At 46.3% G+C, this 18472-nt stretch overlaps 2 protein-coding genes across 2 annotated transcripts in view; one reads left to right on the forward strand and one right to left on the reverse strand.

The window, feature by feature from the left end:
• Positions 1–18472, forward strand: part of dlgap2a (discs, large (Drosophila) homolog-associated protein 2a) — a 161866-nt gene that overhangs the window by 10697 nt on the left and 132697 nt on the right. The window contains exon 2 of the mRNA XM_048228073.1: positions 1407–1461. The gene's annotated coding sequence lies outside the window, so the exon portion shown is untranslated. The remainder of the gene's footprint in view (positions 1–1406; positions 1462–18472) is intronic.
• Positions 3486–5302, reverse strand: LOC125284219 (E3 ubiquitin-protein ligase TRIM32-like). Its single transcript, XM_048228077.1, has 2 exons — positions 4783–5302; positions 3486–3873 (listed from the first exon to the last, which is right to left on the reverse strand). Exons 1-2 carry the CDS (start codon positions 5157–5159, stop codon positions 3525–3527), a joined length of 726 nt encoding a protein of 241 aa, XP_048084034.1. The 5' UTR covers positions 5160–5302; the 3' UTR covers positions 3486–3524.

Raw genomic sequence — 18472 nt, forward strand, 5'->3', positions numbered from 1 at the left:
CATTCAGCTAGTCAGTCAGTCAGACAGCCAGCCGGTCCCTCTCCTGTCCCCAGAGAGCCTGTGGTCTGTCTTGTTTGTGACTGAGTAATGTAACCGTGCTCTCAAAGCCAGACACACGCTGGATGAGGGCTCCTCTGTCGGTCCTGATGTAGGCTGTTGAACACGCCGAGTCCCCAGAGAGACATTTCTCATTCACTACCGCAAATAACAGAGTGTGCTGCTGCTTGAACACAATGCTTAGTGCAGTTAGGTACTGGAGATGTACTGGACTTGAGTCTGTCACAGCATGAGTGTCGCTGAGGATTCATGTGTGGTTATATTTGTAGAGTTTGGTTCCAAAACGCTATATATCCTTTTTTGAAAACATTAATAAGTCATGTTATTTAATTGTGTATCTCAGGTAATATTAATAGTTTTGCAGCCGTGTTGTTTTGATTGAGTAAAGATAAATCAAATAGCAATAACCAAATTACAGGTCACTGAAATTTCCTGGAAAACAAACAAAAAAATATTCATGAAAATTCATGAAAATGGAGGATATAGCGTTTTGGAACCAAACTCTTCATTTGTAGAGTACAGGGTCTACCTTTCAGCCTGGTTTGAAATTGCATAGGGCCTGCATCACCATCTTATCTGTATTCAGTGAGAATCCAGTGCCATTTTGGAAGTGTCTTATGAAGATTGAATACAGACACCCATCTTGGAAGGTTAACAGGATTTAATTGAAAATACCAGTAGCCGTGGTAGATGTAGAAATTATCCTGTGTGAACTCCTGCCTTGATGAAAAATTGACTAACCCCTAAAATCTTTAAAATGTACCTTACCACCAAGACTATTGAATAACCTGTCTGCTTTCACTGCTCTGAAGTTGCCTCAGCTGTCATTGCTCGGGGTAGATTAGTTGGCTTGGCTCTCAACCCCACTGCATCTATTCTCACTGGGGTTTGCTAGACATTTTTCTGTTTTAAATGGTCCACCCACACATACTGTAGAAACACACTCTTGCACACATATGCTCACACACACACACACACACACACATACACACAAAAAAACACACACACTCTTATACTCTCACACTTACACACACACTTAAACTCTCAGACACACACACACACACACACACACACACACGTACACACACACCACTATATACACACATAAAAACACAGACATTTGGACAAGTGTTTCACGCATTGCTGCTCATGCTGAATGCAGAAGGCACGTTATGAAGAGGCACATGGGAGTGTTGGAAATGTGAAGGCTGCATTCATTCTTTAATTACTGGTCATTACGTGAGACCCAAAAATTGCTTCTCTGTCTTCCTTTGCATGTGAATGTTGTACCATCCCCCCCACTTCCTCCTGCTCATGAATCTCGTCTCCTGTTTTTCTCCCATGTGCAGGTGTTGCCGAGCATACTGCAGAAGCATTGCTGTATCTTACCTGACAGAAACACAGGTAAGTGCACAATGCAATCCCTCTGCCCCCCCCCACCCCCCCCCCCACCACCCAACCCCTCTCCTTAGCTACACAAATCAGTCCGCCTTGCTCAGCAGATCGAGACTCGGCATCTGTCTGGCTGGCGAGACCAGCGTTTCCCATGGGCAACCGACGACGTCCCCGATGACAGCTGCTGACATGATGATGGTCCCACAAGAGAGCGGTGGTGTTGCTCCGCGGTTGAATGCCTGACATCCTGTAGCTGAACGCTGTGGCGCTGCTAGCTGTGAGGTGCAACTGGTGGGATTTTGAGCGTTGGAAGACACCTAAAATGCACCAGAAAAAAAAAAGAAAAAAAAAAACGTAATCCTCTACGGTGCTGCTCAAGTCCATGGTGTTTCTAATCGTATAAACGTAGCCCCACTGAAGTTGTGCTACATTCACAGGTGTTCTATTTGTGTCTGTGAGTCAGCAGGGAAGCAGTGACGTTCGTGTTTACCGAGAGCTCTCACTCAGCGACGGACTAATAGCTCGCAGTCCACCTACCGTGCCTTGGAGAGTCACTCAGGGTCAGTGGATTGTGGTGGGTGGGCTCTCCTCCGAGTGGACTTTTGGAGGACAGATGCAGACACGCAGATGGAGGAGGGAGCGCTCGCTCTAAATAAATCCCGTCCACCAGAGCGGCGTCGGGCTGGCTCGTGGATGACTCACTTGTTTTCTGTTTTCCCAGACAAGAACTTGCTAATCAGTTGTTCCAAATGTTGCGCAGCGTACACCATTGGGGGGAAATAGAAAGGGAGAGGAAGGATTACTATCATGTGTGCTGGCAGTATTGTGGTGATTTGGTCATTCACACGGCATCATTGAATAGTTCTAGACACCTTGCTGTGTCTTTGTTATGCTTGGATACACTGATGCAGTTGTGAAGAAGTGGCTGATGAAATCAGGAAGCATGGAGAAAAATAGAGTTTTGTAATAAGGATGCTAAAAAAAGATGGAGTGAGAGAGAGAGAAGGATGAGAGAGAGAGAGAGAGAGAGAGAGAGAGAGAGAGAGAGAGTTCTCTGCTTGTAGCGTCTATGTAAAGCAGAACACACCAGTCTCGAGCTATTGATCTTACATATCAACAAAATAAATATTCTTCCTCTAATATCAGGGTTCGTAGATCTTTGATGACATTTAATGCGGGGTGGGAAGGTGTCGAACAAGAGCAAATATTCGAATTTGAGGCAACATGAAACAGCTTTTAACTTTGCATCTGCCTTCTCAAAAGGTCAGCCTGTAGTCTTTACCAATGGTTGTCACAGGTACTTGCCTCTGTTGCTTTCGCTGCCTCAAGCTAGCAGGAAACAGCAAGAGGTGATCAGTCAGGATGTCCAGGGCATACTTAGCAGCTCTTTGTTCTCGCCACTCCGCCATAGCCTCCAGCTTGCTGAATGTAGTCTGCCCCGTGGGTGTCTGAGTGTCGGCGGTCGGACGTGCCTGTCCTCCCGAATACTCGGGGTCCGGCAGTCTGACCCTGACCCCCGCCAGCCACCGGTGCGCCCCAGTGACGAGCACCACACAGCCGCCGGTCAGAAACGGCCCCAACAGGGACGCCATCTGGCTCTCCCTCTCCTCCTCCTCCTCCTTCTCTCGTTGCTGTCTCAGACAGGGAGAGGTATGGTGTGACGTGGTGGTAGTGGTGTGTGTGTGTGTGAGCATGTGTTTGTGAGCATGTGTTTGTGAGCATGTGTGAGTGTGTGTGTGTGTGTGTGTGTGTGTGTGTGTGTGTGTGGTGTGTGTGTGTGGCTGTCTGGAATGTGTGTGTGTGGCATGGGCTGTCTGGAGTTCATGGGCAGAGACTGCATGGGCCGGTCACCAGGGTCTCAGTTTACAAAGTTGTCAGTGGAACAGCTTGCTGTGGCCCAAAGGGCTGTGAGGAGGAGAGAAAGAGAGAGAGAAAGAGAGAGAGAAAGAGAGAGAGAGAGAGAGAGACAGAGAGAGACAGAGAGAGACAGAGAGAGAGAAAGAGAGAGCGAAAGAGAGAGAGAGAAAGAGAGTGTGAGAAAGAGAGAGAGAGAGAGAATGGGAACTAAGCTGTCAGAGGCTGAGTTGGGGGGGTGACGAGGGCTTTGGTGTTTTGTGTGAGGAGGGCTCAGGATGCGGCTCAGGGTCCTGCAGCCCCATCAGGGTGTGCCTCTGAGAGAGCAGCTCCGCATCGCGCACGCCTCCCGTCAGGTGCTCCAGCGACAGGCAGAGAGCCCTGATTCGCCGCCGCTCCTCGGCCGAATCTCGTAGCATGCGGTCGAGTAGCTCCTGCCTCTCCCTGCAATAACCCAGCGCGGCGCGGAGCCTCAGTCTGAAGTGGCCTGCAGCGGACTCCACATCCTGAACGCTGTGCGATGGAGTCTGAGATGCATGCTCAAAAGCACAGCAAGGGCAAAGTAACCTAGAGAGAGGGGGGAGATGGTTAGCATGATTTGCATGACACAGACTACAGAGCTAACATACAGCATACAATATAGTATCATTGAATTCATGAATCAGCATTCATGCAAGAAAGAAAGTGAGTGAGTGAGTAAGTGAGTGAGTGAGTGAGTGAGTGAGTGAGTGAGTATCAGAGTGTATGAGGATCAGAGTGTAGGATCAGAGTGTATGAGGTAGAGATAGAGAGGTGGTTGAGGACACAGTTGCTGTCACTGCTCACACTATTTACGAACTTTTGTGTTGGACATCCCCTTGCCAGTGGATGGGTGCAGACAAATATTTACCCAGTGATTTACCAGTGTTTGACTCCCGACTTGTAAACGTGCACCGATAAGTCTTTTGCCAAACTGCATCTTTTATCAAGGCTCTGTTTTGACAGCGAGGGCATTTATTAGAACAATGCTTAATAAATATTCATGTGCAAATTTTATTTCCCCTCAGGGATGGAAGTGTTTAAAGGCTGATCTCTGAGAAAATAGATGGAAGGCTCCCCTTGGCTGCTGAACAAGGGTGTAGGCTGCGCACTTGGCAACCGCTGAATGAGGGCTGAAAAGGGTGAGACGCTGGCTGCAGGAGCAGCAGAGTCATTGCAGTGAAATGTATCATCTGGTGGCATTGTGGTGTAGCTAGGTGCGCGGGGATGCGTTTATTCTGAGTTCTGCTCAGCGTGTGTTTGTTGTGTATATTTGCTATCACTCTGATCCCCACTCGAACCCCCCGTCTGCCCGAGTGCAGATAACACCTCTCTGTCTCGTTTATGAGCGCTTCACTCCAACACGGCAGTCGCACTCTAAAGTATGGCCTTGGACTTCCATCAGGGTTATTGCGGAGGCTCTGAGGAGACATATTGAAACAGCAGCGTGAGGCAAACCTGTAACAGGACATGCAGAAGTATTTCTCCCGCTCATCTTGATGTCTGGCACAGCGATCTTCTGGTTCGGCTGCGTCGTCGTCGCCCGTAATGAACTCCACAATGGCAAAATTGTCAACCAGGTGTGTCGCTGCGTGGTGCGGTTCGGGGAGCGGCGTCACCTCCCGGCATTTTGGACACGACAGCGCCCCCGATCTGGGCCCAGGCGTCATCGAGGGCCGTCGCTGGCCGGACAGTCGGGCTATCTCACTCAGGCAGCTCAGGCAGAAGGTGTGTCCGCAGCGCAGCAGTTTGGGTCGGCGCCAGTTCGCGTCGTAGCCTTCGGTGCACACCAGGCAGGTGGACACTGCCTGCACGCAGCGGGGGGCCCAGCTCATGCCTGTGCTCCGGCAAAGGGGGAGGGGGTGTTTAGCCGTCAGTCTCCACTTAGCCTAACACTGGGTCAGCGAGGCTCGCCAGGGTGGAGGCAGTGAGGATGATGGTTGATGGTGGAGGTGGCGAGAGAAGGCTCTGGCGAAGCTGACACCCACCTGGAGAGAAGGCTCACAGCAGGCACAGTGTGTGTTTGATCCACAGGAGCTTATGTAGTGGGAGTGGGAGGGTGAGGGTGTGGGAGTGAACCTGGCAACCCATCTGTTTGTTTGGGCTGTGCGGTGGCACAGGCTGGGGGAACTTCTTATCTAAGCCATTAAACATTACTGTCTCTCCTCAAGGCCGGGGGAAGGAGGGGTGGGGGTGGGGTACCAAAAAGTCAACCTGTTTGCCCGGAGTAATTGGTGTTGTTTGAATTGGTTCTGCAGATAAAGACGCCCAAAAAGCACAAGCCCAGGCCTGCTCTGGGTACAGAGATATCTGCAAGTGTAGTCACAGCAGGAGAAATAGTTTATGAAATACTGCCAGCAGTGCTGCTCTCTGGAGCCACTCTCATTTCCTGTCACATGTGCTCTGAATCTGAACTGACAAATATCAGGGCATCAAATGATTCTGCCCTGAACAAGGATGAGATCAGCCAATCTCATAGGCAACATGTGTACATTTTTAGAGTATATTTTTAATCCCAGTGCTTTCTTTGGAATCCAGGATGTCCATATTAGTCAGGTTGTGTTCTTGTTCAATATGATGAATGATTTACTGAATGACTGAATTCCCTTTCAAGCTGAATTCACATTGCACAGGGTCATGGGTTTGTAGAAGGCATTTAGTTTTCAGAGTGATTTTTACTCAGGATATGGATCTGCCTTGCATGCTAAGGAGAAAATTGTGGTTGGCTTGGATTCAATGAGAACAAATTGCTATTTTAGTTAAAAGGCAGCAAGTTTCAATCTGCGATACACTTGATGTCCAGCGCTGAATCTGGTTTCTATGGAGACAATGCAGTCAGTGTCAGAGCAGGTAAACATCTTATGCCTTTTTATTTTGCTTGTGTGTTGGTTTGACAGCATAAATATGGCCACTCTCTACCCCCCACCCCTCCCCTCCCCCTGTCTTTGTCTTCCTCACCAAAGAGCCCTAATACTGTGGGGAAATGGAACAGTGTCACTCACAGCAGGCGCTAATAAACAAACCCAACAAACAACATGAATCTCCATAGAAATGTCCTCGGGTCGCGTCCTAAAAAGGCTACAGTACAGTATGCCAGAGTGTGTCAGTGTACACGGATGGAAATGAATGTCTGTGTAGGGAGACTTCAAGTAAATAAAAAATAGTCCTTATTAATTCACATTAATATGCAGATGTGTGAGCTCCAACTGAGGAGACATTTCAAAGGCATGGGAGAGGGAGTGGAGGTAGTTAGGCTCAGAAACAGGTAATGGAGCAGAAATCTCTCCTGGCAGCGCTGACGGAGGGAGCTTTGGACGGAGAAGCCTTGGCCAGTTCTCTTCTCTCTCTCCTGCGGTGTTTTCAAATGAATTGACCACTTGAGTGACTCCGGCTCGGCCCTCCCTATTTAACCCTGTCTCAGGGTCAGCAGAAGCCTGCTGACTTCCAAATCAATCATAACACGTGGGCTGGGCCTGGGCTTGGCTGGCCTTCTTCTGCTTGGTGCTCTGCTTATTTTTTTATTATAAACATAGAGGTCAATGTATCGACCATGATGTGTGTAGTGTGCACTTTAGCAGAGGGCTCTTCTTTTGCTTTTGTGTTTGTGTGGACACTCAGAAATGTCCAGCAGCTCGGCATGGTCAAGGTCTTCTGTAGTCTTCAAAGAGTGGACTCCCCGGGCAGTTATTGTTCATTTTCAGAGCAGATCAGACGGAGGTATTTCAGTATCAAACAGCTTATCTGCTTGAGATACGACAACACACTGCATTTATATAGCGCTTTATCAAGACACCCAAAGCACTTTATAGTGAAACTGAAACCTCACTAACTACCAACTATGGCTGCCATCATATGCTAGAACACTCACAACACACCAGCTTGAGGTGGAGAGGGAGGGAATGAATGAATGAGCCAATTACACTGGGGGCTGATGAGGTTGCCAGATTGAATGAGCCAGGTTGGGAGTTGAGCCAGGGCACTGGGGATGGAATGGGGATAGTGTGTCTGTGTCTTTCGCAGGACTGCAGACGTCACCTTCCCTGCAGCTTCAGCTCTCCACATGGTGGACAGAGAGCCCTCTATTGGTCAGAGCAATGGAGTGCAGTTTATAGCACGGCCCTCTTCTATGTGGTCCCACTCCTCTTGGGCTCAACCCTTCTCTCATTCTCCTTCCCTCTCTTCCCTCTTTATCTATTTCATCTTCCCTCTTTCTTTTTTTTTCTTTCTTTCTTTCTTTCTTTCTTTCTTCCTTCTCTCTATTCCTCTGTCCTGTTTTACTTACCCTTATGACAGACATGCATAGACATACAGACACATCCCCATACTAACCTATCTCTTGTACAGATGTTTGTATCTCTGCAGAACTGCACCTCTCCCATGACCTGTTGTCATGACACAAACTCTGACAAGCACCTTTCAGAGCAAATGACCCTTCTCCCCCCCACTCCATTAGACAGTAGAGCCACTCTACGGAGATCAGTGTTTGATGGATGCAAAGCCTGTGTGCATGACGTGCGCTCAAAGCCTGCAGCCTATTTTTGGCCTGTAATTAGGGTGTTAATATTTCAGCATTGTGTGTCTATTTCTCACGTCAGCGCCTCATTTTGGCTGTCCCAGTATCCCCCCCCCCACCCCCTCCCACCCCCACCATCACTGAGGAATGCAGCCTTTTATCCCTAAATACCCTAAATGATGGTTGCAATCAAACAACTTTCTGTGGCAATATACATCCCCTTCAGCTGCATGATTATTGCTAGGAGATGATTAGTATAATTGTAACATTTGGTTCATAGTGTTTGGTGCAAAGCCACTGTAGTGGCACTATGGCAGTGTCCCGTACGGTTAAGGTATGTCTCTCCCTACTGAACTTTTTTTTTGGTTCCCAGGCAAAGCTGATTTACATTCAGGGTCTGAGGCCCTTATTGATTTTGTTTCCCCCCTCCCAGAACTCCCATGAGCCTCGCCTTCTCCGCTCTCTTCTCCTCTCTCTTTTCTTCTCTCCTCACCCTCCCTCCCTCTCTCTCTCCCTCCCTTGTTCCCTCCTCTCTTCCATTCTCTGGGCCTCTCACCTGCCCGTCAGTGACTCTCTGGCTGCCTCCTGTGATGGAGTGAGAAGAGGAGAGGAGAGAGAGAGAGAAGGAGAGAGGGAGAGAGTGCAGTGCACACATATTGAAAAGCATTGATTTGTAAGCATACAACGAGGTTTTGCAGCAGACACCTGGGGTGGCAGAGGAGCTCTTTTGGGACAGGTAGAGGGGTGAGGAGACAGACTCTGAACAATACAGAGGGAGAGTTTATGTCTGTCTGTGTGTGTGTGTGTGTGTGTGTGTGTGTGTGTGTTTCTGTGTTTGTGTGTGTGTGTGCATGTGTGTTCACGTTCACGCATGCGTGTGTGTCTTGGTGCAAGAGAGAGGAAGGAAGTGTAGTTGTGTGTGTGTGTGTGTGAGTGTGTGTGTGCGTGCGTGTGTGTGTGCGTGTGCGTGTGTGTGTGCGTGTGTGTGTGTGTGTGTGTGTGTGTGTGTGTGTGTGTGTGTGTGTGTGTGTGTGTGAGGGAGAGCGAGAAAGAGAATGAGATGGGGCGGGTTAGATAGGCAGCCTTAAAATTACACAGCACAAGAGAATGGAAAATGTGTGTGTGTGTGTGTGTGTGTGTGTGTGCAAGTGTGTGTGTGTGCATGTTTATGTGTGTCTGTGTGTGTGTGCATGAGAGAGAGAGTGTAGGTAAGGCTGAGAAGGGCAGTGTGTTTGAGCAGCACATCAGTGTGCACTGGAGCCTTTGCCAGGTGACAGCGGCCCCCTGTGTGTGTGTGTGCTGACAGCCTCTATTCTAGCCTCTATTCTCTTCTCTCCTCTCCTCTCTTCTCTCTTGTCTCTTCTCTCCTCTCCTCTCCTCTCCTCTCCTCTCTCCTCTTCTCCTCTCCTCTCTCTTGTCTCTTCTCACCTCTCTTCTCCTCCTGTCTCTTCTCTGCTCCTCTCCTCTCTTCTTCTCTCGTCTCTTCTCCGCAACACTCCTCTCCTCTCTCCCCAGAACCCCTCTCTGATCCGGCCCTGTGATGTACAGCTGCAATGTCATTCCTCCACTCGCCTGAAGTTGGCCCACGTAAACACCGTTGTTCTGTTTTTCAGTCATGCGGTGTCATCACCCGACGTGTCAGATCCCCACTAATGCTAGAGAAGTGCCTCTCCCACCACAGAACTCACATATCTACCACTACTTAATGGCCCATTATTGCATTACGGCTGCTGTTATAGCTGCACCTGCTACTCTTACCGGCCTGCTAGGCGCTCACCTCAGCGATAATGGACTCGCTCGAGTTCATCCTAGAGTGGGGCAGACAGCAGACGCCCGCGGTCAGAGGATGACCGGCCTGCCCCAGGCCCCCTAACTGCCACAGCTGTGATGCACACTCCTCTCGCTACTCTAACTGGAGGAGCTCTCACTGCTGCTCCATCCTCTTCACTGCAGAACAGCCTCTTGGGTGGCAGTCACATAGGCTGGAGGGAGAGGGTGGCTATCACCTGTGTGGCCGACACGCTATTAAGCACTAACGGTGCTGTTAGAGATCTGGCTCTTCCTCATCAGCTGGGAAGCAGACAGATAATGCAGGAGTTTGACCGTGATGAACAACCCAGGTCAGGGTGTTAGGGATGGCCACTTAAATATCCTTCTGTTCAGATAATGTGTCAGTGTAGGTGGGGATGTGATAGTGTATGTGTCTGTGCATGCTGCTAATTTGAGTGTGCAAATGTGTTCATACAGTACATATTATGCATCTGTTTGTATGTGTGTGTGTGTGTGTGTATGCACAGGTTTTGTGTGTCTGTCTGTCTGTCTGTCTGTTTGAGTGTGAGTGTGTGAGATCAGGGCAGGATTTGATGGACTACTTTTGATGTAGATGTTCAATCTATTTGGCTGCTCCTGATTTGATATGGCCGCTCTTTTTTTCACAGCACACACACACACACACACACACACACACACACACACACACACACACACACACACACGTTTTGGCATGCTGTAGGGCCGTGGCCATGCCCCTTGTGTCCACTACACATTACATTACAGTGCCATGTAAACTGGGGTGGAGACAGCCTCTGGCAAAGCAGGAGTGCACATTATAGCACACTGCCTCTGATGTGCCCTCACTGTGTGTAGGCTGTTCTCCAGAGATATACCTGAATATCACCTGAATCATTCAGGCAAGTCCCACATTTTCCTGTGACAATATTGGCCTTAATATTGGGGCTAATTGAGAACTATCCTTTGTGATAGGTATGATTTTGCTCTGGTTGAGAGTCTCTTGATGCATATTGAAAGAGTTGTCTCCTTCCAACCATGGGGATCTGGGCTGGAGAGCATCTGTCTCTTACTGTTTCCCTTCAGTAGCATTAGAGCTCTCCCACCATGAGATTGACATGCCGTAATCTAGGCCTGTTTTAGCTGTTGTAATTAGCGTCCGCGCTGATTCCTTCTCTTTGAGTGCCCGTGGAGATCTTGTTGCTGTCAGCGCATCTCCACACACACACACACACACACATACACACACACACACACACACACACACACACACACATACACATACAAACACACACACACACAAACACACACAAACATACATAAAGGCAATGAAGTGCAATCTTTATCAGAGCAAGACCGACAGTGAGAAAATTACCACCCCCCATTTCACCCCAGAGCGCCTGTCAGCTGTCGATATCTTTTGAAGCCTTGAACTCCAGCTCTGTGTGTTCATCACTCCATCCCTGAAAGTATCCAAGAGAGAGAAAGAGAGGAAGAAGAGTGAGATAAAGGCAGAGAGAGGAGAGAGGAGGAGAAAAGGGGGAAGAAGGGGATTTAGAGAGGAAGAGAGGTGGGAGAGAGATTTAGAGGGACTGGGAGAGATAGAGGCAGATGAGAAGAGAGGGAGAGGAGGGAAAGAATGAGAGTGGCCCTCTCTCTCTCTCTTTCTCTCTCTCTCTCTCTCTCTCTCTCACTCCACCCTGCCCAACTCTGTTTTATGATGAGCTCTATCTCACTCTCCCAGCTCTGAGTCTTGTTTATAATTCCTCTGAGCAGGTGTCTCCATCTCTCTCTCTCTCTCTCTCTCTTTTCTCTCTCTCTCTCTCTCTGTCTCTCCCTTTCTTCCTCTCTCTGTCTTTCTCTCTCTCCTGTCCGCCACTGCTGCGATGAGGCATAGCCAGAAAGTGAGGGATGAACATTGTCCTCCTCCTTCCCCCCATGCCCCCCCTCCTCCCTCCGTTGCTTTACACTGCAGGCAATACTAAAGTGATTGTAAACAAATCAAGCGGAGGAAGAGGGGAAGAAGAGGGGCAGGGGAAGAAAAAAACACATCACACACGCTCCTGTGAAAAGGTGTCTGACGGCCGAGGGTGTGTGTGTGTCCTGCAGCAGGACAGACCTGCCGAAGGCGGCCAAGAGAGATGGGAGAGAAGCAAATGGGTTTTTTGGTTGTTTTAGGAACAAAATCACTGGAGTAATGTTGTTGGTGCTCCATCTATTCGTGTGTGTGTATGTGTGTGTGTGTGTGTGTGAGTGAGTGAGTGAGTGAGAGTGTGTGTGTGTGTGTGTGAGAGAGAGAGTGAGTGAGTGTGAAAGGGTGCATGCGTGCTGTATGTGTGTGTGTGTGTGTGTGTGTGTGTGTGTGTGTGTGTGTGTGTGTGTGTGTGTGTGTGTGTGTGTGTGTGTCTGTGTCTGTGTCTGTGTCTGTGTGAGTGAGTTTGAAAAGGTATGTGTGTATGCGTGTACAGTGCAACCGGAAAGTTTTCAGACCCTTTCAAGTCTTCCATATTTTGCTATGAATGCTTAAAATGCATTTAATTATTTTTTTGCCTCACCAATCTACTCAAAACACTCCAATACTCCACAAAAAGCAGGTGTTTGAAAATGTCTAAAAAAATAAAAGACTGTAATATACCATTTACATAATAGCTGGGAAGGAATATGTGAAAAATCATGAAGATTGGGCACTTCTGGATAAGTTTTTGATTTTTGGCAGGGTGTTAGGTATAGGCCTAAGGTTTTCAAAAATCCATGGATACAAGTTGGGGTGGCCCCCCTAGTGGCAGTTATCCATAAAATCCAAAATGGCCCCCGCCTTGAAAAAGAAAAGGTTATATCACAGCTTGCTTTAGTCTTAAATTGTTGTATAATGTATTTTCTCTACTTTGTTTGATACAAGGAATCCAATGTTGTTATGTTCTTCTTATTTTAAGTCCATTTCCATGTTAAATCTAGTATCATAGTCATATTTAGCTCATAAACTGTCAATATCTCTGAAAAAGTCACATTGAAATATTACTCAGGTCCCTAGACCCATATTTTACCTCTAATGTATGCTTTTCTTTGTTGATTGGACAGGTCATTATCACTATAGTGTCAAAAATCACATGTTGTGACCAAAAGGACCATTGTTGCGGCCTTAAATAAACACAAATTCAGAACTATGCCACAGTGAAAAGTTGCAGTATATTAGGCTTTTCACCACATTAAGGATCAATATTATATTTTAGTCAAATAACACAAAAAAAAACAATTCATACTTAAACCATAGACTTTTTAATGAGGAGACACAGCACTCAAAAAATCCTCCATAGAAATGCATGAGCTTAGTTTGTAACGGCAATATGGCAGTTGTCTACGCAAATCACACCCCATCCGCGGCAAAATGTTGACATGTGAATACATTGAGCCAATCATGTGCCTTGTCTTGGCCTCGCTAAGAGTTAGCTATCCAAGCAGCTAAACAAGGATTCAGAAACTTCACAGAAGCAGATTCTTTCTTGTGATTTTTACTAGAATCGTATTGTGAAACTGAAATACAAACATATACAAAACATACATCAAAAATTGTACATGAATAAACATGAATTACAAATTAGCTAAGCTCCACCATGTGTTTGTTATGACATTGTGAAAATACTGTTTTTAATTGCATTTTTAACCTATCAACATTAGCATATGAATTACCATGAAATATACTAGAAATATGACCAATTAAAAAACAAAATACTCACAGACGTTGCTTGAACAAACATGGAAACAAACTGTAGCAAATGAGGAGTAGAAGACAAGACAGCTGTCTCCACTGCAGGTAAGGTCAAACTAACTTCTGTAACTAGGCTTCTGACAACTCCCTATTCGAATGAATTGTCAAAATAAAAGTCTCTCAAAATCGTTTTTATATTAAGAGTCATAATAACAAAGAAGGTACATTAGTCTTACCACAAATGTAACCCAATGAGAATTGCATGAAAGGAAAATATTAAAATGCAAAACATGACATGCCTTGTTGTGAATACATTGAGCCAATAATGTGGTGTGTTTTGAAGACATCGTGCCAATCATGTGGTGTGTTTTGAAGACATCGTGCCAATCATGTGTTGTGATCTCACCGCTGGAGCAAGATTGGCGTCGTGAAGCCTTGCGCACGCGCATTTCTGCCGAAACGGATGCCCGATGAGTGCCCAAAAAGCGTTGCAATATGGCCGCCGAGTGGAGGGACTTGCCTAAAAGGACTTTGCTTAAACATCATGTATTCATTCAAAGATTTTTGGTTTCACTCTTCATCATTATTAGTACAGCCTCCCTCACACTTGCACAATGTGGTACAGCAAAGTCCAGCTCGGTGGCACTTACAGTTGCCCATACAGGCAACCACACAGCCACAGTTGAGGAGGAGTTAGCATCCCTTGCTGGCATCGTCCAGATCTGTCCAATATGGCACCCAGACTTTGGTTCTGTCATTCCATTCCATTCTGACATCTCTGGAGTTTTGGAGAGGGACTAACCTGACTCCACCAGATGGATTGCTTCGCATTTGCTCTGCATATCCATCTGAGAACTTTCCGTTGGAGAACGTTTGGGAAAGGGGCTAGAAGAACGTACAGTAGGTTCTTCTAGCCCCTGCATCCTCTGTCAATGGTCTGTGAGATGCTTCTAGAACTTGATTGGAGTCCACCTCTGCCTAAGTGAATCCTAAATTAATTCATTGGACATTATTAGGAGAGGCACACATCTGTCTATGTAAGGTCTCACCGTTGATGGTGTATGTCAGAGTGAAAACCAGGCCACGATGTTGAGATAATTGTCCATAGATCTGCGAGACAGGATTGTGTCAACACACAGATCTGGGGAAGGATACAAGACAATTTCTGCAGCATTGAAAGCTCCCATGAGCATGGTAGCCTCCATCATTCTCAAATGGAATAGATTTGGAACAACCAACAGTCTTTATAGATTTGGCCGCCCAGCCAAAATTAGTAATTGGTGATGACAGACCTTGGTCAGACAGGTAACCAAGGACAATCATCAGTGCAGCTCAGTACCTGGTTTCTTCCATACACGGCATTGGGAATTGTGACCAAATAGTTCGATCTTCGTTTCATCAGACCAGAGAATTTTACTTCTCATGGTCTGGGAGTCGTTCAGGTGCTTTTTGGCAAACTCCTGGCAAAAAATGGCTTCCATCTGGCCACTCTACCATAAAGGCCTGATTGGTGGAGTGCTGCACTGATGGTTGTCCTTCTGTATGCTTCTTTCATCTTCACAAAGGAACTCTGGATCTCATTCAGAGTGTGTGTGTGTGTGTGTGTGTGTGTGTGTGTGTGTGTGTGTGTGTGTGTGAGTGAGTGTGAGTGTTTGTGTCTGCCTCTCTGTGTGTCGCCATGTGTGTAACTCAGATGCTGAGGGTATGTGAGTTTAGTGCTTTTGTTTGTCCTCAGACTTGTCTTACCAAAACAAGAGCTGTCAAATAGTTTTTACTTTCCTCCCCCTAAAAGCTGTGAAAAGTATTATCCCTATTTTCCTCTCCTCCATTCTCCCATCCCCAGAGTAGTCAGGCAGGTGAACATTGTTTTCTCCAATACTTCATCCAACCTGCAGAGCCTCCATTCTGTCTGCATTTTTTTTCATTCTTGTTTGTTTTCACTTGGTCTTTGAGAAACAGTATCTAGGTGGTGGACTAAAGTGCCTGTCCTGAAAGAAACATACTGTGATGCCTCTTTAAAAAGCTTAGCGCCAGAGTTTTGGAGATGGGGATACACCCAGGGGGGACAACAAGACAACATCGCTGGACGCCACTGAAAGAGCTCCACATCAAAGCCGGCCGCTCTGCATAATTGTGTTGTCTTGTTGAGGGAGGCAATTTGGCGAGCAGATGTCACCTTGAAGCAGCATTTTTTTCCCCTCCCCTGTTAACTCTCTCTGCAATAATTGAATTTTCATTAGGGTGCCACCATGTAAGTGGAGCATGGTGAAAGTTTGAGACGAACACCATAAAACACAGCCAAGTTTCTCATAACTCTCATAACTTTGCCAGACTAGCCAGACTCTTCAGAGTTTTTTATCCCACACCACATTTGTGTGTGTGTGTGTGTGTGGGGGTGTTTGCAGGTGAATGTGAGTGTGTGTGTGTGTGTGTGTGTGTGTGTGTGTGTGCAGGGGCGGAGCCAGAGGGGTGGCTCCGTGTGGCACAGACCACCCTTGAGATTCGATTGGCCACCCCAAGTGCCACCCCCAAATCCTACGATTGGCCATTAACATGGTCTAAGGCGGGACCTTTCTTGATGCACTTGCAGCAGTTTGAAGTGTCAGACGTCATAAATGCTACTGCTTGTGCTAACACGCAAAGATATCTATTTACCTATTGCATCTGCCAGTGCCTATTTATCTAATCACACACTTAAGTCGCCGACATTTGCTAGGTCATTAAGTGTAGGCCTATACTTTTGTAAAAGCGTTTAATGACAAAAATGTCCTAATGTAATGTTAATTACATTAGCGTATTTATAGGCATACTGTGTATATACATACATATTCTGGAGTTCATAATTACAAGTAGCCTAAAATATTTTGTCATTTAAATATTTCATATTTTTAAACACCTTTAAATACCTACTGTGCATTTAATGTCATGATTACATTGTATTAGTGGTGTGTAAGTCTAATTATTATTTGGAAATGAGATGTGCATGAGGATGTAAGTCAGGATGTTTGCTTTTGATTAGTTAAAACAAATATTGAAAAACCAAACAACTCGAAGAGAACCTGTCTTGGATCGCAGAGGAGCGTCATGCCATGTTTGTAGAGGCGGAGCTCCACCTGTAAGAGATATGACAGAATCCGACATGTGAGAACTTCGTTTTTCAAGATAATTGATTGGTCAGTGGGCGGCAGTTTTACACAATTTGAGCTATAACTTAGCACATAACCTACACCCGACCAGGTTTGGTTGACAGCATAAGACACCATGGTGATACAGTGACACTAAAACAGAGCCACTTTCGTGTCACAGTATACCCCAGCTTTGAGTGCAACATACCTCGCTAACCCACTAATCAAGATTCGTAGTATAGCCCACTGGTGAGCAGTTGACAAACAAACATGACGTGAGCTAACTGATGGCTAGAAGGAGGCTATATAAAAGTTTGCCAATAGTTGCATAGCCTGTTACTCATTAAAAAACAACAGTGAATTAACTTAATTGCATTGCCTAGGTAACAGACACAAACTTGAGAGATGCGGATTTGTACACGCAGTCTTACAACACTGTTTCATTTTTGGTGCTAATTTAGACACACTTATGGTGTGGGAGTGTGTGTTGCATTGCATGAATGGCTATCCCTTGCACTGCATCATGGTCAAATGGTGTGGCCGGCACAAATGCTGTCATCATGGAGTCTAATCAGAGCCTTAATGGGGCTGGCAGTGAAGAGCATCTGAGTGCCAGCGCGGTGATGGTGGTTCTGCTGGGGGACATGGGGGGCTGCTGGGCTCCATTTCAGATGGAATATCAGGCCCGATATCAGCAATCTCTCATTATTACCCATCATAGAGCAGAGCGGGGGGAAGATGAAGCCCCTCACTACCTCCCAAATGAGCCACAGTCTGCTGTTTACTGAGAGAGAGAATAAAAGAAATAGGGAGTGAAAGAGCAAGAGGGAAGGAGGCAGAGAGAATGAGGGAGAGTAAGAGAGAGAGTGAGAGTGGATATGAGGGAGAGAGAGAAAACGAGGAGAAGAAATATCCACACAAGTCTAGAATTGCCTGAAGGACTAGAGGAGGGTGAGAATATAAGGACAGCAATACCCACATATTAAAACGGGCAGTCTCAGTGTAATTGCCAGGCGATATTGAGGTTGAGAGGTGAGACACGATCAAATTCATGGTAGCTCGGAGTCAATGGTGAAGTAATCAGAACAGAACAGACAACTTTAGTGACAGAGTCAGAGCTTTGTGCTCTGTTTTGCATATGTCTATCTATCTATCTCTATCTATCTATCTGTCTGTCTATCTATCTATCTATCTATCTATCTATCTATCTATCTATCTATCTATCTATGTATCTGTCTATCTATCTGTCTGTCTGCCTATCTGTCTGTCTGTCTGTCTGTCTGTCTGTGTAGATGCCTGTCTATCTGTTTCTGTGTGTCAGTGTATGCTTGTTTGAAACCACATCCTGTGTGCCACATATTCTCATTTATTATTTTATGCATATGCTCATTTATTTTTCCCAGAAGCTTTGATTGATGGTTGTGAGTGCCTGCTTTCCTCTTGTTCAAACAGATCCTGGCCAGGGGTCAAACACTATCTCGAACCATCACTGGCTCAGTACATTTGTCTGAGAGGCTGCCAACAGCAGTTCATATGCCGGAGAAGAGAGCACTTCAGAAATGGCTTTTCAGGGCACTTTTTTCTGCTCTTCTCTGTTCCTCTCCCCTTCCAGCTGTTGCACGGCTGTCTTCTCTCTCTCCCACTCTCAGTGGACCTGGGTATAGGGAGGATGTCAGATAGCATACGTTCTGCTGATACCAGACAAGAGCATTATGGAGAGCATTAGGTTTACTGCATAATTAAGAGATGAGTCACAGGCTGTTACACTGGCTCTTATCTCAAATGGTATTTGGAAATTGTGGTGTTGTAATTAGAACACAAAGAAAAACTCGATGGTGAGTGTTTACTAAAAGAAAAATAATCAAGGATATAAATAGAAAAAATAAAACAATTATCTCATGACTCCTTCTCCCTCTCTGTGTTGCGTTCTCTCTCTCTTTCTCTCTCTCTCTATCTCTATCTCTTTCTCCTTTCACTAAAGAAGGCCATTTGCTTTTGGTGAGCTGTACTTTTATA

The sequence above is a fragment of the Alosa alosa genome, chromosome 19, assembly GCF_017589495.1.
Source record: "Alosa alosa isolate M-15738 ecotype Scorff River chromosome 19, AALO_Geno_1.1, whole genome shotgun sequence".
NCBI lineage: Eukaryota > Metazoa > Chordata > Actinopteri > Clupeiformes > Clupeidae > Alosa > Alosa alosa.